A 27,737-nucleotide genomic window follows, 5' to 3' on the forward strand; every position below is an offset into this window, starting at 1 on the left:
GATCGATCTCTCTCTCTATCTCGATCGATCTCTCTCGATCTATCTCTCTCGATCTATCTCTCTCGATCGATCTCTCTCGATCGATCTCTCTCGATCGATCTCTCTCGATCGATCTCTCTCGATCGATCTCTCTCGATCGATCTCTCTCGATCGATCTCTCTCGATCGATCTCTCTCGATCTATCTCTCTCGATCTATCTCTCTCGATCTATCTCTCTCGATCGATCTCTCTCGATCGATCTCTCTCGATCGATCTCTCTCGATCGATCTCTCTCGATCGATCTCTCTCGATCGATCTCTCTCGATCGATCTCTCTCGATCGATCTCTCTCGATCGATCTCTCTCGATCGATCTCTCTCGATCGATCTCTCTCGATCGATCTCTCTCTCGATCGATCTCTCTCGATCGATCTCTCTCGATCGATCTCTCTCGATCGATCTATCTCGATCGATCTACCTCGATCGATCTATCTCGATCTATCTCGATCGATCGATCGATCTATCTCGATCGATCGATCGATCTATCTCGATCGATCGATCTATCTCGATCGATCGATCTATCTCGATCGATCGATCTATCTCGATCGATCGATCTATCTCGATCGATCGATCTATCTCGATCGATCGATCTATCTCGATCGATCTATCTCGATCGATCGATCTCGATCGATCGATCTCGATCGATCTATCTATCTCGATCGATCTATCTATCTCGATCGATCTATCTATCTCGATCGATCTATCTATCTCGATCGATCTATCTATCTCGATCGATCTATCTATCTCGATCGATCGATCTCGATCGATCTATCTCGATCGATCTATCTCGATCGATCTATCTCGATCGATCTATCTCAATCTATCTATCTATACACATCCTGGCTGATAGTATATTTTATTGTTAATTATGCATAAATTCCCCCATCTCCTGACGTTTAGCAGGCAAAACATTGAAAAGCTGCTATTCACCATAAAGCCGATAGAGGTTTTCTTTCCTACCATGAGATTGGCGCTCAGCCTAGTGTATCCCAAGTTCATCTCCTTTACCTCAGGCACCAGCGGCTGGAGAAGAGAGTAGGAGGATGTTGCTGTAGTGCTGGAAGAGGAGATGTGTTTAGAGGAGGTTGAGCTCCTCATATTTGGCTGGCTGTTCTGGGGTGACACAGTGCTAGCCCGGCCCTGTTGAAATTTACCATATCAAGAGTGTCAAACCTACTGCATGAATTTATCCATCATGCATGAAAGTACAGTGGTACCTCGGTTCTTGACCACAATCAGTTCCAGAAGGTTGTTCGAGAAGTGATTTATTCGAAATCTGAATCGATTTTTCCCATTACAATTAATGGAAAAAGAAATAATGAGTTCCAAGACTAAAAATTAGCCTTTTAAATATATTTTTTCAACGGTTTTCAGCACCATCAGCCTTGCTATTTCCACGTGCCTTCCTTGGAGCCATGATTTGAGGTTAATATGGTCCTTAATATGAAGAAAAGATAATCCGTAAATATTGTGACTGTTATGAGTCTTGGGGTGGGTGAAACGGAGTTGGAGACAAACGTGAGTGCGGGTGCACTAACGTAAAATGAAGTGCTTCACAAAAAGCCTAAATGCAAAAAACTGGGAAAAAGTAACAACAACGAAACTATCTTTCTGGGGGAAAACACAAAGAGAAGCAGCACACAAGTAGAAAACACGCTAAACGCAAACAATACTCTGACCCAGGTTGACGGATACATGGGGTTTAAATACACCGACAGGGGTTGACAAGACAATTAGAAACACCTGGATCACACGAGGGAACGTGAGCAGGAAATATATAACAGGTGAAACAAATGGGTAATCACATGGACAAGACACACAAGGGGAAAACGCCCAAACCACAAAAACGCAACAAAACATGACACTAATTTTCCCGAGTACGGATGAATAAAAGTTAATCGAATCTAGCGGGAGACGTTTCCGTACAGAGACAGCGTTATGAACTATAACATAGCACGTCGTTCGTCAGCTGGTCGAGTCACGCGCATTTTGCGGCTTTTGTCTGTAGCATTCGAGTTCTGGATTTTCGTTCACAATAAGCAAATTTCTAACTCTGATTTGTTCAAAGACTAGGACGTTTGAAAACCGAGGCTCCACTGTTACATGGAGGTGAAAAGGATGGACAAGAAACTTGGCGTATTCTCCTTACCTGATGGGGGTCAGGAACAGACTGGTTGCCCACGCCACCACTCTGGCCTCTCTGGGATATAGGAGAAAGACAGTGGGAGGGCAGAGTTTCCTGTTGATTGAGTCCCCCATGCTGCGATTGCATTATGGAAGCAGCATTGTTCTGCTGATGTTGCCGCTGCTGACGGCGAGGAGTGGTAGAGAAATTTGCACGACGATTGCTAGACTAAATGGAAGAAGGGGGGATATATAAGAACGACTGATTTTTCTGCAATTTGGTTAGATGCAAGTTTTGACTTTATTGTGGAGGAGATACGGTTGGGAGAAAGCTGCAATATTTACATTGGTACCTCAACCTATGAATGCTTCTACATACCAAATGAAACATTCCCCCGAAAGGTAAAAACACTTCCTGTATCCGATATTTTGAAGTTGTCATAGTCGAGTTGCTTTCCCACTGACTAGCTCCCAACACTCTGGTGGCTTCCCATTGGCTAGAACACAGCTGGGAAGATGCCAGAACCAAAGTAAGAGCAATGTAGGCGGACATGCTGGTTAGTGGCCGTGTACTGCGGCACCAGCACGACCCGAAAAAGGGCATGCTCCAGGGGGATACCAAAGCCGACCTGAAATGGGGTAGCGGCCACCGGGGCAGTATGAGCGCGACCGTCTGACCAAAAGCCTCTTTTCCTGCAGTTTTTAATCTTCTTCGGGACCATGGCTTCGGCCGGCGGTGAGTTCCCATTTTGTGTGCTTTCAATCCTCGTTTCTCACAGAAGTTTTCTGAGTGTGAATAACAATTTTAAGTTGTTAAGTTGTGTGTACGTACGTTTACGTCACTCAATCAGTGTTTCCTGCCTCGTGAGTGCTAGCACGCGCGTCTGCCTAGAGCGCTCCATTTTTTGATAGTAGCAGTGCCCTCTCCAGCCCAGTGCTCACTACACCACCCGTGGGGTGCCGGCTTGCGCGGCCGACAGCCGGGCTGAATTTTTAGCCGAAGTTGGCCCTCCCGCACTGGCCGATCGGCATTCGCAACCCGCCATCTGAGGCCTCTTTTTCCCGGACCAAGCCTGATCAGCTCTGTTCAGCAGTGAGATCCTGATTTGTGTGCCTTTGATCCTAGTTCATTAGTGTTTCTTGAGTTTTTCTAAGTATGCGTAACGTAATTTTAAGTTGTTAAGTAGTGTGTTGATGTGTGTACATGTTTACCCACCTATTCACTTGGAATTCTACCCCATGTTTTTTTGCATTTCTTGCACTTTTTATTGGCATAAATAATTTTATTATTTTTCTCTTTTGGTAACAGCGTGACAAGGGAAAATCGCGGCTGAATGCGTTAATTAATTTCTCGTTAAGGATGAAGACCACTGACACCAACTCTCAAAGCAGACGTGACAAAAACACATGCATATAGAGTAGAATATGCAAATAATTGTTGATGAGTGCAATGGACAGAATACCTATTGACCCTGTATTTCTGGGGGCAAAACTGGAAAAATCGTTTTTCAGAGATTTCCTCATTTTTGTGTTGGCAAAATAAATTGAAAACTGACAACATTGCGAAAATATTTTTGGGGTTTCCCCCCATTTTTTCCTCAATCATTTAAACTTGTACAATTTATTTTAGAGATCAATCTCAATCCTACGCCTAACCGAACCGAAGTCAGGTAAGTGAACACCCACAACCCTGGGTTCTGGAGCCGGATGCAGGTTTGTAGTGCTGCCCTAGTGGCTCCCTATTTTCTGTAGGACGACAAATAATTGGGGAAAACAGTTTCTTGGACCAAATTATTTGCATTCATGCCAATGTGGAAGGATTGCCTGAATGTTTGCTTTATAGCGAGAAGTTGTCAAATAACAAAAAGAGTCATGTGGAAAGCAGCGGAGTACCCAGTTGGGAAAGAGAGAAAAAGTGGATTGCATCTCCAAACTCCACGACTGCTGCAATTGTTGCAACCCGGGAGATAATAAAATGTATAAACCGTTAACAGATGATGAAGTGGCATGTTCTGCTCGCTCGTTGTTGTGGTGTCAAATCCTCAAAATAAAAATGACAACAACAAAATCAGGTTTCTTTACTGCATTTCTTTAACTTCACAGCAATGAATCATAATAATTCATTAATATTATCAAGAATGTAAACTTGAGGCGGCATCGTACAGAGCAGTTATGTGGCGCGTCGTTTTCTACACAATGCACTGCAGGTAAAGTAAACATTTAATCATGGATGCTCATGATGTATTTGTAGCCAACTTAGTTATTTTTGAGAGTATTGTGGAATGAGAGCTAAGTAATCACACTCACCAGAGTCAGGTTGACCTGTGAAGAGAACGTTCTAGAATGGTATGTTTCTGCCAAAACGATGACGGGAAAGGGTAGATCTTTCATGATAACAGGCTATAAAAGACGCGAGGTTGGCAAATAAAGATTTGGGTCTCGCCCTATCTAACCAGACAGAACCTGCCTGAGCATGCAGTCTGTTCGAACCTCAATATTTCGCGTCACGGAAGTGGGAGCCGGAGGGAGAAGCATTGGATGCTGGTTGCTCCGCACGCACACCGTATTGCGGGTCAACAGGCTTAAAAAGGTAAGATTTCTTACCATTTGATTGGCCATACGGTGTGTGTGGGTGGCTGGCGTCAATGCTGTTGTTCTAAACTTTCCAGGCGAAAATGACCCGTGTTGAAAAAGATAGGAGGAAAGGTCCCACTCGCACGAAGGCAAAGAAAAAAGTCTTCGTGGGTTTTATAAAAGTGTAGCTGGTAAACAGCTGGTTGGAATCTCATTGGAAAAAGGGAAAGAGCTTTTAGGGTTTTATCCCGAGCTGTTTGCCTCGTGGGAATCTCGAGTGCTTTTGGTTCGGAAGGTAATGAAGTGTTACATGGTTAGATGAAGCCATAGGCTGTTGATTAATTGTAACGTCTGATTGAACGTTATTTCAGGTTTAGCGCGTCAGTAGAATTGAGGGTCACCCCCTCCGGGTACGAATCAGGAGGAAACGCACTATCATCTCGGATGCGCCTAAAAATAAACCGTGGTTTCGAGTGAATATTTCTATTTGATATTCGGTTTGATCCACCTATTAGCATTCAAACCAACTTGTGTTGAAATCAGTCAAAACAGTCTTTATGAGAATGGACTAATTAATTATATGCGTATTATTGAATATTTTAAAGAGTTTAGGTTTCCGTGTGCGCGTAAGTGCTATGCGCGCGGACGTCTGGGAGAGTGAATGCGTGTGTGCGATCTCTCCCCCCTTTTCTGTCTGTCTCTTTTTTTCTCTGCGTCTGTTTGCCAGTCGACAAGCAAAGAAGAATTAAGGCAGGGGTCCCCAAACCGGTCCTCGAGGGCCGGTGTGGGTGCAGGTTTTTGTTCCAACTGGTCTAGCATAAACAGTTTGACCAATGAGATTTCAGCAGAAAACAAGAAGCACCTGACTGCAATCCACTGATTGCACTTGTAGGACACCAGATTGGTGAAAAGGTGTCCTCTTTATGGGTTGGAATGAAAACCCGCACGCACTGCGGCCCTTTGTGGAATAGTTTGGAGACCACTGAATTAAGGGGTTAGAAAGAAACGCGTTGAGAAAAAAAAATGATATACTTAGGACTGTGTGGAAAGTAAAAGCGTGAAAAATGTATTGTTAGAACTCATTGTGGAAAAACAGTCTGAGTGGTCACTTCTGGAATGATAAACACAAAATTGAGCTAGTTTGTACCAAGAAATAGTCGAATGAGAGCTAAAGCGTTTGTGGTCAATATTCTGGTGCAGATTTGGTAAGGAAAGCTGAATTAAGTGTTGTGGTGTTTTCCATGTGTGTGCTGCAAATCACGTAGGGCAGTGTTAAAAGTGTTGTGAGCTGTTTCCATTCCGAGAGAAATTTGAATGCCGAGGAGGCCAGCAGAGTATATCAGGGGGCGTGGCAACGCACCCCTCCTTTCACGGAAGTTTTAGGCAGAGGATGAGTGTGTTTTTTTTTTCCTTTTTCTATGACCATTGCATTCTTTTGAACTGTATTGTTTGCTTGAGGAGAATTTAGATTTACCCTGTGAATGTACAACCACCATTGACGGTCCACTACCCGGTTTGATATAAACACGGTCTGCGTTAGATCTTGATTTAGAGACATTAAACGAAGCTAGCTGATTTTGTCTATTAACCCTGCATGAGTCTGTGGAGTCCCTCCGAAGCTCCTTTAGCAATAGACTGCGGCACCCTCATTGCAGGAAGGAGCGCTTCCGCAGATCCTTCCTCCCATCAGCTGTCAGGCTCTTTAACAAAAAAATGGCTGAGTGTTAAGACCTACCGTATGCATGCATGTACATTTATGTGTATGTATGTATGTATATATGTGCAAAGCAACACGCTTATTTAATTATATATTTATTCATGTATTTATTTCTTGACCTACTTATTACCTATCTATTTATGTCTAAAATGCCTTTCCTATTCCTGCATCCTCACCCTCTTGCCACTGTGACAACGAAATTTCCCGAATACGGGATGAATAAAGTTATCCAATCCAATCCAATCCAAACCTAACATTTATTGTATTTATAGGTCTTTCGAGCTTGGGAGTCAGTATGCCGAAGGACCCAGAGGCTGAGCCGACATCTGGTAAAGACCGTGGCCACGGCCTTTAAGAACCTTTTAATGAGCTGGACTTCGGCTCTGCACCTGGGTACCGAAGGATGACGACTTATTCAAAAGAATTGAAGACATTTCTGGAGTCCATGTGAATGTGTCCAGTCATGAGGGTATGATTAGGTTGCGTGTGTGTTGCTGGCCATCTTAATAAAATGAGAAAAAGGTATATTTGCAGGTAAAAGTAAATTCAGCACAAAAGGAAAAAATATATTGATAAAGGTAGTTACAAAGAGACAAAAAGAAAACTGGGTTTGTAATAGAGAAAAGAGTAAGACAAATCATTACTGTTGTCTGAATTGGTTATAAGTGCACTCAAACCTGTATGTCACAGTCCTGTGTCTTCATGTTTTTTCTTCTGTCTCAGTATTCTCACAGCTGTGATCTAATGTGCATGTGATCTGTTTTTTTGTTGTTGCTATGAAACTAGGCCAGTCTTTCCATCTATCAATATTGGTGTTGTTTCTCTTTTTATCATGCTTAAGCCTATGCGTTATGGGAGAAGTGTAAAAATTACGAGACAAAGGAGTGAAAGGTATGACGGGAGTGCCGTGTCATAATAATTTGGGATAAAGTTGGACTTGCAGCGAGTCTAAAGCTCACAGTTGGCGGCTAAGAGAGTGCTTCCGTTGAACATTTCAAAATAAGAGCAAATCAATTTGATGATTTCAAAGGGCTCTTAGGAGTAAGCAAAACCTACATTGGATTTTTCACCTACTTAATGATAAAACTAGCTTTAGGGTAATAAAATATTTATAAATATTGTGAAAACAAGAAACAATAATGCAGAAACGGGATTCATTCAAACAAATACGTACAGTGGGGCAAATAAGTAGATTTGATTAGATTAAACTTATTTTTGAGTGTTTGTATCGTATTCAAAGTTCATTTAAATTTGTTTATTTTATGCTACGAGCGCGTTGCCGTGCAAAACGTCTCTCTCTCTTTCTCTCTGTGTCCCTCTCGCTCCCCTCCGCGAAATCCGTCTAATTTTAGTATTATTAAAAATTATGTTGGGGTTATTTTGGGTACTATTATAAATGTGCTTGAAATATTAATCATTATATGTGGAATATTAATCATTATATGTATATGTGAAATATTAATCATTATAATAGGCAGACAAACGCTTAGTATAATTGTTACCGAAGGACACTTCCCCCTACAGCTGGCTCCGAGGACGGTTAATTGTTTTGCCCTAGATCCGAGAACTATTGACTTGACATCTCACCCAGTCCCGGGCTCCGAGGACTGTTGATCTGGGTTCGCAATTAAGATCTGTGAAGGACTCTTAAATTGCTTTGACTTGGATTCCGGAGCGGATGGCGATAATCGAATCGACTTCCGAAAATACTCGCATATTGTTTTAAGTGTTGCTCGTTTCACCTAAAATGGAAATTGTTTTGCTTGCTTGTGTAAATTCTTATCCTGTTGTTTTTGGTTTCCGACCTTAATTGTTGTTTTGAAGACCTGATATGCAATTGTTGTTGCAGTTGTTTTTTTACCTTAATCGTGTTATTCGGTTAGCTTATGCAATTGTTTTGAATAAGATAACCTTAAGTGTTTTGATTCTAATGCAACTAAATGGACAGAAGAGGATGTCTTTCTTTAGAATGATCCGTGACGGGAACGAGTCAGGATATTTATTCATGTATTTATTTCTTGACCTACTTATTACCCATCTATTAATGTCTAAAATGCCTTTCCTATTCCTGCATCCTCACCCTCTTGCTACTGTGACAACGAAATTTCCCGAATACGGGATGAATAAAGTTATCCAATCCAATCCAAGTTAACGCTGGATTATGTGCTCCAATGTCCTTCCTTTTATTAAAGTATATCTATTAATGAACCTATCACAACATAACCACTAGTTATTTGTTACTCTGTAAATAGATGGCAAATTAGAACAAAAAATGTTTTTTCATTCCAACATCCTGTTTTAAGGTGTTTTTTTCATAGGGTTGGAACAAATTAATTTGTTTTTAGTTAATTTGTAGGGGAAACGAGTAAATCGACATATGAGCTCAGTCCCGGAATGCATCAACCTCGTATCTCAAGGTACCATGGTAAATGATTTGCTCCTGATAACCTTAGTAAGTCTGAATAAGGAGGAGCCAGACTGGATCCACGGACTGTACTCCTAAATTTGCCCTTTTGCTAATAAACTTTACTCCTGGGAAACTAAACAAAGCGGATCCATCCAGGAGGCTGACGAGAAGAGGTGGAGTGAGTGCCCAACAACAGCATGTTGCTTGCCAAGCCACCGTCCCAAGACAACAAGGGACGACCTTCCTGACCTGGGGTCCCTCCAGCGGACACTGCACTGATCATCGGCAGGTGATCGAAGAAAAGGGACCGGGGAACCCCAGATGCCGGCCGTACAGAGGCACAATAATCCTCTGGATGGTGATAAAGTTGAAACATCGCTCCTACCACATTCGTCGGGACCGACCTGCACCGGAAGTCCAAAAGAACTGAACTGTGTGATGTGTTCGAATGTTGGAACTGCACTATTGTTTGTAGATAAAAACAACAAAAGGAAGGAATATTGTGGAATGAGAGCTAATTAATCAAGTATGCGTAGGCCTGTGCACATTCACCAGAGTCAGGTTGACCTGTGAAGTGAACGTTCTAGAGTGGTATGTTTCCTGATAACGGGCTATAAAAGACGCGAGGTTGGCAAATAAAGATTTGGGTCTCGCCCTGCCTAACCAGAACATGCCTGAGCATGCAGACTGTTCAAACCTCAATAAGAGTAGGCTAATATAGATGCATTCTGCATGCGTTGCCTTCATCATTTGCCGATGTGAATGGAGGCCAAGATGCATCCATTCCAGGACTGTGTCTCTCCTTTCCTGAATCAGGGGGGCCATGATACGGCGCCTCAGCCTCCGGTTTGAACGGCTGGACCCACTTTCCATTTTGTATTCCATGATTAAACCAATCAGAACTCGCCTGCGTACTCCGTTTCTGATAGTACTCATACTATTGTGACATCAAATATTAGTAATACTGTGATCCTTCACCAGTTCGGGGCTTCAGTACATCGCAATTTTCTTTATCTTAAGTAATAAAAAAAAGTTCATAAAAATGTCCAAATCCGCGCTGAAACAACCAAGGGGAAGCCAGGGGATTAAAAAAATGACGGAAGTTAGAGCCCTGCTTCTTCTTCGGCGCTGATTTGGGTGGCACTCGGTACTGAAGAAGAAGCAATATTTCACCGTAGAAGAATAACCGAGAAGGACAACATCTTATCATTTCCAGTTTTTTTTTGATTATATTTCGAATTGGATTTTGAGTCAGCGTTGAAAATGCCTCCTAAATATTGACATTCCTTGATAAGCTAAAGGCAATGCATGCCTTTGCGGCATAAATGAATCGTGGCGTTTTGTACATAATGCACTAGGAGCCATGTTAATGTTTATGTTCTACAGTGCAATTAAGAGGGAGGCATGGGAAGTGAGCGCTCTTCTCCTTTGGAGATGCACGCGTGTTTTGGCAAGAGTTCTGTATGCTGTGAAAAAAAACTTTTCTCGTGTGGACTAATACACCCCGCCTCCAACTCCGAGGAATAAAAAAAATGAACCAGCATTATGATGAATTTATGCTGTACATACATATGGCTGTGAAGCTGGCATGACGATAGCATGTCAACACACTCAGGAGACTACACCAGGAGATTGATAACTGTATATTTATTAAATACACTTTTTGAGTAATGTACTTGTTTGTGTATAGGTGTTGGATTTATTATGGGATGTTTCTATATGTTTTGTAAGCATTTTTAATAAGTAATAAGGCTATGAATTAATTCATGATTTATGTTGGGACCAAGAGGACACTTTCCCCCACAGCTACGCTCGAGGCCCCACAGCTACGCTCGAGGCCACTTCATTGTTTTCAGGACTATGCGTTCTTGACCGGCAAGAAACCCGAACCGTGTTTGGACTGGACTCTGGCAGCAGATGGCGATAATCGCATTATTGTTTAAAAATACGGCTGCTTTGTTTACCTTATGCTTTGTTTATATTACTAATAATGCTTTGTTTACCTTATAATGAAAATATTATGCAATTCCTTACACCGTTGTTTTGGCTCGGGTCAACTTGTATGCTTACTTCTGCAATTCTTACAGTTGTTTTTTTAACCTTCTAGGGTGTTATTCTACTGTCTAATGCAATTGTTTTGATTACATGAAATGTTTTCCGTTTGTCGCGACTAAATACAATGAACAAGATACTGCCCGTCAGAAGGCTTGTGAACGGGACGGCGTTACGAGTGGTTTCTCCTTGCAAGTTGTAACCAGATATATTGAAAGATGTCTTCCAATTTTGATTAAATATTACTAATAATGATTTAAGGGTATTAATCATTATTCCAACATTTGGTCCTTCGAGTAGCCGGGGTCAACACACCGATAAGGAATCCAGACGCTGCGGTTCAATATCTGGAGTGACCGTGCACGGCGAGAAATCCCTTTACCAGGCTGGATTATTTCTCAGCAGCGCCTGGATTCTGGACGGTTGAAGACTATCCATCTTTTGGAAGCATTTCTGGTGAGTCGTGTGTGATTTCTGCATATTGTTGGCGGGTTCCAAATGCGCGAAGGGTATCACACGTGATGGCCTTATTTTGAGAAATAAATAAGGCTCGCGTCCCGGGGATTAGCGAATTTTAAAACCCTGCGAATACTAGTCACTAGCACAGGAATGGGCAAACCGGTCCTCGAGGGCCGGTGTGGGTGCAGGTTTTTGTTCCAACCGATATAGCACAGACAGTTTAACCAATGAGATTCCTGCAGAAAACAAGAAGCACCTGACTGCAATCCACTGATTGCACTTGTAGGACACCGGATTGGTGAAAAGGTGCCATCTCAATGGGTTGAAATGAAACCCCGCACCCACTGCGGCCCTTTGTGGAATAGTTTGCCCACCCCTGCACTAGCAGGTAGACATGGGTGTGGTCTATAAAACGTGGTGGTCGACGTTGTTTTGGTTGTGTGCGCAGTTGTTAAAGCCTAAGGAGAAACAGGAGGAGAGAAAAAAAGTTACTACGAGATTGCACACGAATCCACTCCAAAATGGGTGGCTCAAACATTAAAGCGGCTATTGACGACGCTCCAAAGATGCGTCTGCCATGTAAAGATTGGAATTTTTTTGAAAATCAGAGCGCTTTTAGAATTAGACATCTAAACTTATTGATAAAATAAATATGGTTTTGCTATCTTAATGCATAAGATATTGATACTACGGGATAATGTACGTACTAAATGCATAGAAGTAATATATATGTATAATATATGAATGGAGATACAAGCGACACGGCTTGTTCCACAGACACAAATTATTGTTTTTGATGACGAGGCGGGGAAAGGCAAAACGTGCTGTTTTGTAAATAATAGCGGTCCTCTGCTGGTTGATAGGAGCGAGGCGATGGGCTGTTTTGTTCGAAAAACAAGACATGCCTGCTCAAAATGATTTGAATGAGGATTTTGAACATGAGGATGTTGAGCTAAATTTAATGGAAACACTGGCATTTGATTTGGTTAAACCAGATATCACATTTTTTTGTGAATGGAATTCAATTGGAATTTGTGTGTGATGCTGAAACTTGTAAAACGGCAATTAAAATGGTTATTTCCAACTGCTAGACGTACTTTGTTAATAGTACCTAAATGTACTGTCAATTTAATGGAATGAAATGGCTTATTGCGCCTTATCCTGGTTTTAATCCCGTCCGCTAGCGGGAATATTTTGGTTAACAGTCGAAAAGAAATACAAAACGGCCAATTAAATGTTTAGCGGGGTTGCCAAACCTGCGTTTTTGTCATACTCTAAACTGGTCAAATAATGCGTCGGCTTCGGGGGAGCGCAGCTGTCTTTGCTGCTGATTTGAACGCGAAGAAACATGTGGACCGCGGGGCGGTGGATTTGACGTGTTAGGCATTCAGTAATCTTAATTAAAGAGAGCTAGTTTTGGAGGAAAAAAGAATATTAATACTGTTTTTGAATGGTTGGATTGTTCAAAATACTTTGATATAGGAGATTGGCTGGTTGAAGAAAAAAAGGGATTGGATAATTTTCAATATTATGGCATATTGGTGACAATTTGTGGGTCCCTTATTAAACGTAGAAAATTTTAATTAGGGAATACCTAGTAAAAGGTTTATTTCTCTAATTTAATTATTGTAGATTTTTATTGTGGTAACAGAGAGCTATAGGAAATAGCTCTTATCTTAAGAAATGGCATGAGAAAATTCATGGCATTTGTCCAAATTATTAGATAAATTGAACCTGGCTGGGGTAGATAAGATAATTGATTTAGGATAGGCATAGTTTCCCTAGAAGAAACATGGAGCATTTTAAGTGCACAAAAGACATTCCCTGTTTGTCCTGAAGGGGGGGATATGCTTTGGTATAGGTCATATTGATGACTATTAGGATTGATCAATTGATACAACCAAATGACGTTGCTGTCTATTGCTTTAGGAGCAAACAAATTAAGGATTTAGCCATAACTTGCTGCATTGCAAATATGGGGTTAATACACCTAAATGTTACAGTGATAACGATTGGCAATAACAAGCTTAGATAAAGGGGAATATCTACAACAAATTCTGGTGGGGCCTTTCATGGTGTGAAACAAGTGATGAAATAATGCCTATGTTTAAAAAATAACATCTACAAATTATAAAATATCAACCTTTGAGTAATGCTTTAAGTAGATGGGTTGTCTAGAACGGACAAAATTCGATAGCATTGAAGGGTGTAACTTAATGCAGAACATGGAGGTAAAGTTTTTACAAACGGTTAAAATACTTAAAGGGGGTTTGTGTGTTTCAATGTGTCACAACTTTTCCGTTATTACATTATTGGCGAATAGATAGTTAATCACAGCCACTCGCAGGGCAGTCCACATGCTGACTGACTGGGGTAAGGAGCAGTGGCAATTGAACAAATTTCTATTTTTAGATATGTGGCACGCGAATCTAATACATTAATTACCTAGTTCCTTCAGGCATCAACCTTGCGGTTCGAGGATCTACTAATGCGGGGTGGATCCAGACCTTCCGGAGTGCGGAGTATTCCTGGTGTCCTCAAGAATTCGTAGGTTTTCTCCGAGTACTCCAGTTTTACTCCAACAAACCAAAATTATGGATGACTGGGGGAGCACTCCAAATTCCCTGATTATGAGTGCGAGCGTGGATGAGTGTCTGTCTTTTATGTTTTAATTGGCTAGCCACCAAGATATATCAATATTCTAATATCAAGGTAGAAGATTTCTGAAATCGCTGATAAGCCTTTCGAGGACGGCGGTGGCAGAGTAGGACAGAAACAAAAAGAAGGGAAAAGAATTTCGCCAAATGAATTTTTTTTATTTCTGCAATGGGAAATTTGGGAACCTGGGGGACTAAACAAAAACAAAAGACTTATCTAAGAGGGCTGCAATTTTGAGTCATGGGAAATTTCATGCCTCAAAAAAGGGGGAGATTATGGATTCAATCTACAGTGCTACCTCGTCACACGACCGCTCGTCATACAATATTCTCGTTTTACGACGGAAATTTCGATCGGATAATTCGCCCGTCATGCGATCAAAATTTCCTGATGCGACCAAGCCAGGTGGCCATGGCACTGTCTTTTTTGCATATCTTTCGTGTATAACAATATTTACGAGCACCGAATGAGTTATTCAGACCAGGAAATGCACAACGCGCATGCGCGGGGAAAAGAGGGCTTTCTGGGTAATGAAGTATACTCGTGCACACAACGCCGACAGGCAATGGCACTCTTTCTCAGAATAAAACTTTACCGACAATCAATACGTGGGTAAGATCAGCTGCTGCATTTCCTGTTATTTTTTATCTAATACGAGGAGTATTATATTACTTCTCGTTCGCTGCTCATAAGAACATCAGGGGCACTGGCTCGCAACTCCCTGCAATAGCATCCACGGTAGCAACTCTATCATAGGCGCCGTTCGAGGGGATGTGAACACAGATGCTACAAGCTAAAAGGGAGCCGCTAGCCAGCGCCCCCGAAGCTCCCATGAGCAGCCGAGCGATCGCTGATAAAAGACTGCTGCTCGTTGGCTGCTCATTAGAACATCAGGGGCACTGGCTCGCAACTCCCCGCAATAGCATCCACGGTAGCAACTCTATCATAGGCGCCGTTCGAGGGGATGCGAACAGATGCTACAAGCTAAAAGGGAGCCGCTAGCAATGTTCCCTCTAAGCTGCACGCGTGCGCAATTGCGGACTACTCTCGTCTTCTCTGCGCAGCAACAATCATATGGCGCGCAGTAAAAAAAAATTCGGAAGATTATTTTATTTTTTATTTTTTTTACCCCTTTCCCCATGATGGCGCCGTTTAAGCGGCAGCCAATGGCAGTAGCTCTGTCCACTCTTATGTTTTTCGTGAAACATTGACATGCACCTGCTTGTGGCAGGTGTGATACTGGTGTGCCCATAGCGAGCAATGATGATGTCGTGACCGGATGATTTGCCTAAAGACGGTTTGCCGACGGACGTTTGACAGAAGGACAGGTCGCCGAATGAACGCTCGTTCAAACAGCGTTTAATGATTAAATACAAATACTAGTATTTGTTAGTTTAATGATTAAATACAAATACTAGTATTTGTATTTAATCATTAAACGCTGTTTTCAGCTGGATTTGACCGAATTTGAGAGCATTTTGAGCCGTTTGGCGAATGGACGTATATGGACGTTTTTTTGCCTCCATCGCGACATCATCGCGACATCATCGCAACATTTTACAGAGGAATTCACTTCCCTGGGCTCGGTTCTAATGTCCAAAGAGCTCCAGTATTTGTATTTAATCATTTAACACTGTTTTCGGCTGGATTTGACCGAATTTGAGAGCATTTTGAGCCGTTTGGCGAATGGACGTATAAAGACGTTTTTTAGCCTCCATCGCGATATCATTGCGACATTTTACCGAGGAATTCACTTCCCTGGGCTCGGTTCTAATGTCCAAAGAGCTCCAGTATTTGTATTTAATCATTAAATGCTGTTTTAGGATGGATTTGACCCGATTGCTGTCATTTTACGGCTCAGTTCTGCTACATCTGCCCGCCCAAAAGTGCTTATTCCCGGTCTGCCATACCTGCCCAAGAGTGCTTATTCCCGGGCTGCCATTGATGGTAGACTAACATTGATTTTTACTATAATTTGGGCAACACCGGCGGCGGGACGGATTAAAAATCCTAACGGGCCGTATATGGTCCGCGGGCCAAGGTTGAAAAACTTGTACACACACGATCTGGGGGCGGGGCGAGCGCGCGAATCCCGTTTCGGCGAAACCTCCGTTCGGCCGAATAAACGTTCGGCCGAATGAACGTTCGGCGGAACGTCCATTCGGCGACCTGCCCGTCTTCAAACGTCCGTCGGCGAAACGTCTTTAGGCGAATCATCCGAGTACCGATGATGTCGCTCACACTGGTACTCAGTGCGCTCAGGGAGGTTGTCTTTCTGCTCAGACCAACGAAAAATTAGAGGGAACATTGGCCGCTAGCCAGCGCCCCCGAAGCTCCCATGAGCAGCGGAGCGATCGCTGATAAAAGACTGCTGCTCGTTGGCAAGTGGTCGTGCGTTATCCGATTGTGAGGACATTTTCGGAATATTTTGAAGGGAATAGTACAACAGCAAACAGCCCATCGATAGCGAACGTGAGGGTGGAGTGTTTGTTCGGTTTACGAGTGCGTTGTGTGGAAAAAAAAACCGAAGACCCCCGCCCCTTTTGTGCCCCTCTCCCCTCGGCGAAATCCGCCAAATTTTAGTTAGATTAAACACATTTTATTTCTATTAAACCACTAATTATGTGTTACTTTGTTAATAGATGGGGAATTAGAAGAAATAAAACATTTTTTCCAATCCAATATCCTGTTTTTTGTGTTTTTTCAGAGGGCTGGAACGAATTAAATTTTTTTCCATTCATTTCAATGGGAAACGTCCGCTCGAGTTACGAGAACCTCGTCATACGATCTCAGTCTCGGAACGGATTACGATCGTATGTCGAGGTACCACTGTATATGCAGATATACGGCCAAAACACGGGCAATTCCCCCTTATGTCAAGCTACAAAAGCTACATATCCATTTCAAAGGATACATATGGATTTTATAGAGAATGTGTGGTACATAACAGTCCTAAAACAGAGATTGGGGAAACCTTGTTGCAGAAACTGGTCAAGATTGGCAAGCTTGGATGACATACGCGTGCGAAAAAAACCCATCAGGCCTTTGATAAAATTAACCCATACGGTGGGGGCATTACAAATCATTATTCAGACTGACAAATTAACTTGTGGAAAAGATCCTTGTCTGACGTTTTTCCTAAGTCCATGAGCAGGTGGAGAAGACACTTTTTACAATTTTTTGTGTCTCAACAACAATGACCATGTCTATGGAAAACCGTCAGAGATGGAAACACCCGGATCCGCCATAGTGAAATTGAAATCTGAGATGACCAGGGATGAATTCATTTCCGCAACAGGGAGTTCCCAAACGGGAGGTGGTAAGAAATAATTGGTTATTGTTGATGGAAAATGCAGCTATTATAAATCAAACCTGTATAACATGTATGGGGCCCGACCTCTCTTAAGAGTAGTTCCCGCGCAAATTACCCCTGATTGTGTAAAGGAGAAGATGTAAGCCAAAGTGTGAGAAATGAAATAATGTATACCCTGTTCCAAGACCAGCAAAGGACAAAGCTAACTTTTCAACACATGTTGTGTTTGATCATTTTACCTGCTTAAACCTTACAGGGCATGGTCTGAAGCTGGAGGCGATAAATGAGACGTGTTGTGCCCACGTCCTAAAACAGACTGCACCCCTGATACTTCGTTCTGAAGGTGGTGGGGTGGAAATAAATTATACGACTCCTGCTGAAACGCTGCAGGACTTTGTGCCTTGGGGTCACTGCTTTTACCAGTGTCTGTTTTTCCATCTACAGTGGAGGAGATACAATTGGCTGAAATCCAGTATGATGGTGGGTCCCTCCCGACAGCGTCGATCGGTATGGAGAGAGGGAGATCCAACATACATTGATGCGATTGGCATCCCCCGGGGCATACCAGATGAGTATAAGTTGGCTAATCAGGTCGCAGCAGGTTGGGAGTCTATTTTTCTTTTAAGTACCCCAAAACAAAAATGTGATAAATTACCTGCATTACAATGTCCAAAACCTTGGAAATTATACTGAACAGGGATTTGTGGCGATAAAGGAACAACTGGCAGCCACTAGTCTGATGGCGTTCCAGGATCGTGCAGCGGTTGAAATGCTTCTTGAAGGAGCAGGGGGCGTATGCAATGTTTGAAAATGTTGCACTCAACAACACGTCCCCCACTGGGTCCCACACCAGGGCCAACGATGGCCTGCAGACCCTAAACCGCAATATGAAAAAGCATCCTGGAGTAGAATTATCCGCTTGAGAGATTGGTGGGATAAGGCCTTCGTACATACAAAGATTTGGCCTAATCTGTTGCATTTTCCGTAGCCATTTTTGCTAAGATTTTGACATTATGTGGGTGTTGTGTTATTCCCTGCTTAAGGTCCTTGATAAGCCGACTTATAACCACTGCGATTGCCCCTACAAATTCTAAATTGCATGAATTATATCCTCTGCTGATGAAACGTACTGAGGGGAGCAGTGAATTCCAGGATCAGGGTAATTCCGAGAATGAATTGGGCGAAAATGATTTTGTTTTTTGTTTTTCAGACCAGCCGAACGAGTAGAGCCTAAGCGGGTAAAATTAAAGCAGCCAACGGAGATATCCCTCTCTTCTTGGATTTGCCATAAAATGAATGACAAACATATAATAAAAAGGGGGGAAATGTTGGATTTATTATGGGATGTTCCTATATGTTTTGTAAGCATTTTTAATAAGTAATAACGCTATAAATTAATTCATGATTTATGTTGGGACCACAAGGACACTTTCCCCCACAGCTACGCTCGAGGCCACTTCATTGTTTTCAGGACTATGCGTTCTTGACCGGCAGAAACTCGAACCGTGTTTGGACTGGACTCTGGCAGCAGATGGCGATAATCGCATTATTGTTTAAAAATACGGCTGCTTTGTTTACCTTATAATGCTTTGTTCATAATACTAATAATGCTTTGTTTACCTTATAATGCTGCTTTGTTTACCTTATAATGAAAATAATATGCAATTCCTTACACCGTTGTTTTGGCTCGGGTCAACTTGTATGCTTACTTCTGCAATTCTTACACAGTTGTTTTTTAACCTTCTAGGGTGTTATTCTACTGTCTAATGCAATTGTTTTGATTACATGAAATGTTTTCCGTTTGTCGCGACTAAATACAATGAACAAGATACTGCCCGTCAGAAGGCTTGTGAACGGGACGGCGTTACGAGTGGTTTCTCCTTGCAAGTTGTAACCAGATATATTGAAAGATGTCTTCCAATTTTGATTAAATATTACTAATAATGATTTAAGGGTATTAATCATTATTCCAACAATAGGCGCGAAAACATCTAGTAATAATAGAGGTGGTGCTACTTTGCAGTTTCTCGATTATCGCAGTCATGTCCGGTCTACATTATCCGCGATATTCGAGGGATTACTGTAATATATATATTTTAAATGCTAATTTCAACGTTACATAAATGACTTTTTTCGTAGTTTCAATATTTATCAATCTGTGAGTTTTGATTGTTTATTTTGGAATTCTCTGACACAAAGCTATCGTTTAATTGTTGTGTTAACAAAATGTGAAATTAGGCTTTTAAAGAGTTAAATAGTGACAAATAGTTACAGGGCCTTTTGATGACGTATCCTTTTGATCTATAGCACTGAAGCTGGGCCAAGAGATTCAGGAGATTTGAGATTTTTTTTAGACTTTGGAACAACACTGATTTAAGTCTATCATTTTGCGCACGCATTTATAAAATGTGTGCCAATTGATGTTTTAACGTGGATGGCACGATACCTTCATCTTCCCAATTTGTGCCGATATGCCACAAAATACGTAAATCCCACAGCCTTGCTGCAATACTGCCCAATTGTCTTATTGGTCACAATGTCACTTACCGTATTTACTTGCATATAAGCCGCCCGTGCATACAGGCCGCAGCCTTAAAATTGTTGAATTTTACAATTACTCGCATATAAGTCACCCCCGATTCACAATTTTCAGCCCCATATACATGGTTTTATTAGGGAGTACAAATGTGTTATTTTGAAGGGAAAATCTTAAGAAAAATCATCACATGTGGTATTTCTGAGATACTGTATGAATCAAAAGAACATTAGGGTCAATATCATACGTTAATATGAGTGTCTTTGTAAATGCAAAATATCAAATTATTCAATCTGAAAAAAGAAATAAATCTATTTTGATGAGAACGTGATGCTTTCTAATTACATAAATTACAACTTTCTTACCAGAAGTTTAAGATGTTGTGGCAGCCATATTGCTTCTAATGTCAAAATATCTCAATTCTTTCGATGGTTCATATTACTGCAACGGTTGTCACTTTCGAACAAGAAATAAAACAAAAATCAATGTGGAATTTTGTTTTATTTCAAAATCAAGGCTCCTCGCATCTGGCCAGTCAGAGAGCACGTTTAACTAGGTACAACGGTAGCGCCCTTGGTAAGATGGCCGTGCCCCGAGCGAGCAGGGACGGGCACAAGTGAATTTTTTTCTTGAATTTCATTCATAGACCAAAAAAAAAGTTTAGCGTTTTTTCCGTTTATCTTTTCTCTATTTTGAAATGAAAGGCCGCATTGTCTTGCGTCATGGCGCCATAACGTGATGGTGTTATGGCGTTGTCAACTTGGAGTTTCGTGCATGTCGACTTTTTCTGCGCTAAAAAGCCATACCCTCAATTCAGTCATCATTTTTTGTCTGACAAAAGCGGCTCATATGTGAGTATACGGTAAGTGTGTGAATATAAAATTTTTACACTAATTGTAAACTATTATCATTTGGTGTCATTGAACAATTATTATAGTCTCTTCAATGTTTCCAAATCACCACATACATTGCTAATACCCACGAGTCTCCCACAGACGAGTTCCTCCTCTCTATTTCATTGCAAGGTCAAAGGTCATTGTGAACATCTCAGCCTTTTGTTTGCAAGTTAAGAAGAGATGTGAATATTTGGTTTTAATTTGGCTTGAACATGTGTTACAATACTATTGCTTCATACCACGAGACAGGATCGTGATTTCAATCAACATAGTGTGTTACAGGCTGACAGTGGAGGGAAGAACAATTCAAAAGTAATGATAGATTTTGATATCTATTTATTATGTTGTTTATTGTTACATGATTTCAGGGTTTAAGTGATTTATTATATATATATATAATGTGGCACAGTTTACAACAAGGAAGTGGCCACCTCCATATGGCTTTTCCTAGTGGTAAACTCGGTTGGTCTGAAAGATTGAGGGCATTTACTTGCATAATAAGGCAAGGTGTGACATCACACAGTGATCAATTTCAGAACCTGTATTTTGCAAAACTTGTAAACGTGATTACAAGCATAAAAATACTACACAACTAACAAAGAAAATATTGGCAATTGTCTTTAGTGCTTCTTTAAGCATCAAACATTCCCAAACAATCATATACAGACCCACCTGGGTAGATGTTGCAGCACTACAGCGGTGTTGAGCCAGCTCGAGCATGGTCCTATAACTTTTAGAACAGGAGGGACAATCAAAACGGTTTGGCCCATCATCATGGATCCTCTGGTGGTTGCGGAGATACCGAGCCAAACGAAAAGCCTTTCCACAACGATCACACATGTAACGTTTTTGACCATGGATTCGCATGTGGTTACGCAAAGACATGTAGTTTGTGTAAGGCTTGCTGCAAAAGTCGCATCTGTAATGTAGAAAAAAAAATGTTGAACATTAGAATTGACTAGAATGGTGGCTAGTCTTGCACACATGTAGAGATGGACCAATTATCGGCAACAATATTCGGCAATCGGTATATCGGCCTTATTTTAATCCGACAGGCCGATATGAAGAAATCAATATGAAACTGTGTTATTTCGACTCATATGCCGCCACTCTTCTCTTTATCATGTCTGCTGTGTGTCTAATACTCCATTCAATGCCTCGTAATATAATTGACCGGTAACAGCTGCTCTTTAAGAGATATTTTGTATTGAACACATCAAGAGACTTGCTGCAACTATGTTTCAATTTGGCGCCCTTTATTGTTAATGAGACGCCTCTCAGCTGCCCTTCCTTCGAGCCACTCCCCCAACACAGACACAACACCACCAACGGAAATTTGAGCTTTGTCTCAATGTACAACTTAAATTGTACATTGGTGGCTATGCAATATACATCAACATAAGTTTAAAAGTCATCAATATATTTACCGTATTTTCACACATATAGGGCGCACTTAAAAGTCTAAAAGATGCGCCCAATCGGTCGGTGCGCCTTGTTTGTGCGCAAAATTCAAATTTTCGTATAGACCCTGACCGCTTGAGTGACTGGTTTTATTTCTTGCCGACACGCTACTTATTGCGATCAACCCAGCGGCCGTTCACCCTAAAAATAACCTCCCCGCGTATTCCAAGCATTACAGTAAATCCATTCAAAACATCCCAGGCGAGTGGGAAGGCATTTGACTTCCGTAATCGTAGCGCTTTTAACCCTCAAAAACACAATACTCAAAGAAACGGCACTTTAGACGTATACAGAGGAAATGACTGACGTGAATGACAAGAGAATGCTGGTGTGAACACTTGGAAAATGGACTGAAGCCATGGATCGAACACAATTTAACAGCTTTGCTAACGGATGGCCAACATTGTATTTCGGGCAGGCAGCATCACACGGGTTACGTGACGATTTGGAATGAATTGTCGATGGCGATGTAACAGCGAGGAGAATCAAAGGCTTGGGAGTGATAAATGTCTCGAGTTACAATGGATTGTGGATGACTGGGCTCAAGTGTCGGCCAGCACTGTTGTTCGAGCTTTTGCCAAAGCTGAAATCAAGTTCCCGGAATACACAACTCTGACTGACAGTGGAGCCTAGCATGTTGAACTCTTAATCAGAGTGTACCTTTTACCTCAATAAAGCATTATCAAACTGAGTTTTGCTCGTGCTGTCTTAAAAAAACACACACTAGCAGCTAGCATAACATACATTAGTTGTTAGCATTAAATATGCTAGCGGCTAGCATAACATAGGTACGCTAGCAGCTAGCATAACATACGCTAGACTAGTGTCATGCTAGCGTTTGCAAAAAAACATATCAATTTCGTAATACGCAGCTTTGTATGATGACAATAGGCTTTTGATGATTTGATGATGATGATAAAGCCTGTCTGAACAGATCTGAACAGAACAGATGCTTGCGCCCTTTCTGAAGAAGCACCCAATGTATTAATAAAAAACAGAAAATATACCCGAAAATGTGACTGCGCCCTATCAAATGGTGCATTTTATAGGTGTGAAAATACGGTGCATGCATGCACACACCCACATACATACAGACATACAGTGGGGCAAATAAGTATTTAGTCAACCACCAATTGTGCAAGTTATCCTACTTGAAAAGATTAGAGGCCTGTAATTGTCAACATGGGTAAACCTCACCCATGAGGAAATCAAATTGTTTGATTTTATAAGAATTTATTTGCAAATCATGGTGGAAAATTAGTATTTTGTTAATACCAAAAGTTCATCTGAATACTTGGTTATGTACCCTTTGTTGGAAATAACGGAGGCCAAACGTTTTCTGTAACTCTTCACAAGTTTTTCACACACTGTTGCTGGTATTTTGGCCCATTCCTCCATGCAGATCTCCTCGAGAGCAGTCATGTTTTGGGGCTGTCGTTGGGCAACACGGACTTTCAACTCCCTCCACAGATTTTCTATGGGGTTGAGATCTGGAGACTGGCTAGGGCACTCCAGGACATTGAAATGCTTCTTACGAAGCCACTCCTTTGTTGCCCTGGCTGTGTGTTTCGGATCATTGTCATGCTGAAAGACCCAGCCACGTCTCATCTTCAATGTCCTTGCTGATGGAAGATTTTCACTCAAAATCTCTCGATACATGGCCCCATTCATTCTTTCCTTTACACAGATCAGTCGTCCTGGTCCCTTTGCAGAAAAACAGCTTCCACGCATGATGTTTCCGACCCCAGGCTTCACAGTGAGTATGGTGTTCTTCGGATGCAATTCAGTATTCTTTCTCCTCCAAACACGAGAACCTGTGTTTCTACCAAAAAGTTCTATTTTGGTTTCATCTGACCATAACATATTCTCCCAGTCCTCTTCTAGATCATCCAAATGCTCTCTAGCGAACCACAGACGGGCCTGAATGTGTGATGGCTTCAGGAGGGGGACACGTCTGGCAGTGCAGGATTTGAGTCCCTGGCGGCGCATTGTGTTACTGATAGTAGCCTTTGTTAATGTGATCCCAGCTCTCTGTAGGGAATTCACTATGCCCCGTGTGGTTCTGGGATTTTTGCTCACCGTTCTTGTTATCATTTTGACGCCACAGGGTGAGATCTTGCATGGAGCCCCAGATCGAGGGAGATTATCAGTGGTATTGTATGTCTTCCATTTTCTAATAATTGCTCCCACAATTGATTTCTTTACACCAAGCATTTTACCTATTGCAGATTCAGTCGTCCCAGCCTGGTGCAGGTCTACAATTTTGTTTCTGGTGTCCTTCGACAGCTCTTTGGTCTTGGCCATAGTGGAGTTTGGAGTGTGAGAGACTGTGGTTGTGGACAGGTGTCTTTTATACCAATAATGAGTTCAATCAGATGATATTAATACAGGTAACGAGTGGAGACCTCGTTAGAAGAAGTTAGACCTTTTTGACAGCCAGAAATCTTGCTTGTTTGTAGGTGACCAAATACTTATTCTCTACTCTAATTTGGAAATAATTTCTTTAAAAATCAAACTTTGATTTTCTGGGTTTTATTCCACATTCTGTCTCTCATGGTTAAGGTTTACTCATGTTGACAATTACAGGCCTCTCTAATCTTTTCAAGTAGGAGAACTTGCACAATTGGTGGTTAACTAAATAGATATTTGCCCCCCACTTATTTCAGGGTGCGGCTTATATATACGCGCGGGCAGCCTATAGGCTAAATATTTCCTTGAAATGTTTGAATTTTACAATTTCTCGCATATAAGCCGCCCCCTGATTCCCTATTTTCACCTCCACATTCATGGATTTAATAGGGACGACAAATGTGTTACTTTTAAGGGAAAATTTTAAGAAAAATCGCAAGTGGTATTTATGAGATACTGTCTGAATCAATAGCACATCATTAGGGTCAATATCATAAGGTAATAAGCCTGTCTTTGTAAATGTAAAAGTAACTATTAATTACCGTATTTCTAAGACTATAAGGCGCACATAAAAGTCTAAAATTTTCTCCAAAATAGACAGGGCGTCTTACAATGCAGAGCGCCCTGTGTGAGCCCTGAGCTCCGGAGCCTGACTGAGCACTTCTTGCCGACACGCTTCTTATATAGAGAGAAGGCGGACGTGGGTGGAGTCAGACGCTAAAGGCGGACGTTGGTGGGGAAAGACTTGCGGAGGGGGTGTGTGGGAGAAGATGCTAAAGCCACGCCCCTACAAGGTTCCTATATATACACTAGTGTGGGCATGTGCTCAATTGCAAAACGAAGAATGAATAATACTACAAAGAGGCACGCTTACGAAGCTCAGTTCAAGCTTCAAACCATCGATTATGCAGTGGAGCATGGGGACAGAGCAGCGGCGAGGGAATTCAACATGAACAAATCTATGGGTCGCAAATGGAGAAAGCAGGAGGAGCTTCACCAAGTCAATAAGAGGAAGCTGAGTTTCTGTGGGAACAAGGCAAGGTGGCCCGGCTTGGAAGATCAACTGGAGCGGTGGATTCTTGGTCTAAGAGCAGCTGGGAGAAACGTCTCCACAGTCACCTTTCGACTGAGGGCAAAAGCGCTCGCAGAAGAATTGAAAATTGAACATTTCCAAGGAGGACCGTCCCGGTGCTTTCGTTTTATGAAACGGCACCATCTGGCGATTAGAGTGAGGAGAACCGTGGCGCAGCAACTTCCGGCGGACTACATTGAAAAGCTCGTCGTTTTCCGCACCTACTGCACCAAGAGGATTGCCGACAAACTTATACAGCCAAACCACATAACGAACATGGACGAGGTACCACTGACTTTCGACATGCCGATGAACCACACTGTCGAGAAGAAGGGGACCAGCACGGTGGCGATACGAACAAGTCGGCTTTTACTGTCGTTCTCGCTTGCCATGCTAATGGGCAGAAGTTACCACCAATGGTGATTTTTAAGCGAAAGACGTTGCCGAAAGAAGTTTCCAGCCGGCGTCATTGTGAAGGCGAATCCAAAGGGCTGGATGGACGAGGAGAAAATGAGAGAATGGCTATGTGAGGTGTACGTCAAGTGACCGGATGGCTTTTTTCACGGCTCGCCGTCACTTTTGATTTGCGACTCCATGCGTGCTCATCTCACATCAACGATGAAAAACCAAGTCATGAAAATGAACTCGGAGCTTGCCGTCATTCCCGGAGGCTTGACCAAAGAACTACAACCCCTGGACATCGGCATCAACCGGGCTTTCACACAAAGTTGCGAGCGGCATGGGAGCAGTGGATGATAGCTGGCGAACACAGCTTCACGAAGAGTGGAAGGCAGCGCCGGGCTACTTACGCTACGATTTGCGAATGGATTGTGGCCGCCTGGGCGAACATGTCTGTTTGCACGGTTGTTCGAGCTTTTGCCAAAGCCGGCATCATTTCTAAGGAGCCACATGGCAATGACGGTGACTCCGAGAACGAAGAGAGGGGACCCGGCGTTTTGGAAGACTCATTTGGGCAATTGTTTAATTTGGACACAGAAAATGAGGACTTTGATGGATTTGTGGGTGATGATGACGCGAGTAAATTGTAAAATGGCTAAATAAAGCACAACTGAACTCAGTTTTGCTTCCGTTGCCTTTTTAAAAACGTGTTCTTAGCGTGTGGGTGTAGCGTGCATGTTTAAGCTGGTATGTTTTGCCATGCCTGGCTGCGTCTATAAAAACGGCGCGTCCTTTGTGTGTTACTGACACTTCGGCTAAAAATATGATGCACTGTATAGTCGTGAAAATACGGTATATATATATATAATTTGCGCTGGAAAACTGAGCGTGATAAAAGACCATGATTTATACTGATTATGAGCCAATCAGTTGACACATTCCCACAATAATTGGTGATTGAATATCAAAATAATCATTTGTGACAGGTAAACCAATTCACAATCGGTCACAATTCCAAAAAGTTTTTAGATTTTACCTGAAGTCTCCGGTCTTGTGAGTGAGCTTGTGGTTGAGCAAGGAACTGGCATGCTTATATGCACAGCTGCACAAGTCACATACATATGGCCTCTCATCTGATTCCATGTCATCTGTTGCAGATGTTGCTGGTCCTGATGGTCTTGATTCTAAGGATAGACTGGAACCTGAAAGAGAGGCTGAAGAAATACTGGAGCTTGAGAGCGCAGCTGAAGATGAAGGGAGCTGATCACACCAGTTGATGGTTGAACTCGACTGTCACAAAGCATAGTTATTTGTTAAAGTCGACTTATTTTTCATACGTTTTTCATTTTATCAGGTTTAAGACTGACCTTTTTCAAACTATTTAAGCAAGATTTAGGCAATAAAAATGTGACAACAATTTGAGCCAAATTAGCGACACAATGCATTTATCGTATTTTCACACCTATAGGGCGCACTTAAGTCTAAAATTTTCTCTAAAATGCCCAATCGGTCGGTGCGTCTTGTCTGTGCACTAATTTAAATTTTTTTATGGCCCTGACCGGTTGAGTTACTGGTTTTATTTCTTGCTGGCACGCTACTTATTGCGATCAACCCAGCGGACGT

General features: G+C 42.0%; 1 protein-coding gene across 5 annotated transcripts in view; it reads right to left on the reverse strand.

Moving 5' to 3' along the window:
* The window catches only part of LOC144088063 (uncharacterized), a 61,098-nt gene that overhangs the window by 17,000 nt on the left and 16,361 nt on the right, over positions 1–27,737 (reverse strand). Inside the window, exons 3-7 of one of the 5 annotated variants that reach the window (XM_077618275.1) lie at positions 27,151–27,404; positions 21,446–21,692; positions 17,997–18,216; positions 2,187–2,390; positions 968–1,177 (exon numbers count right to left, since the gene is read on the reverse strand). In XM_077618275.1, coding sequence (XP_077474401.1) covers positions 968–1,177; positions 2,187–2,390; positions 17,997–18,216; positions 21,446–21,692; positions 27,151–27,262 — 993 coding nt within the window. In that variant the 5' untranslated portion in view covers positions 27,263–27,404. The remainder of the gene's footprint in view (positions 1–967; positions 1,178–2,186; positions 2,391–17,996; positions 18,217–21,445; positions 21,693–27,150; positions 27,405–27,737) is intronic. The other 4 variants (XM_077618273.1, XM_077618276.1, XM_077618274.1 and 1 more) reach the window with 4 other exon arrangements.

Source organism: Stigmatopora argus, chromosome 14 (assembly GCF_051989625.1).
Source record: "Stigmatopora argus isolate UIUO_Sarg chromosome 14, RoL_Sarg_1.0, whole genome shotgun sequence".
NCBI lineage: Eukaryota > Metazoa > Chordata > Actinopteri > Syngnathiformes > Syngnathidae > Stigmatopora > Stigmatopora argus.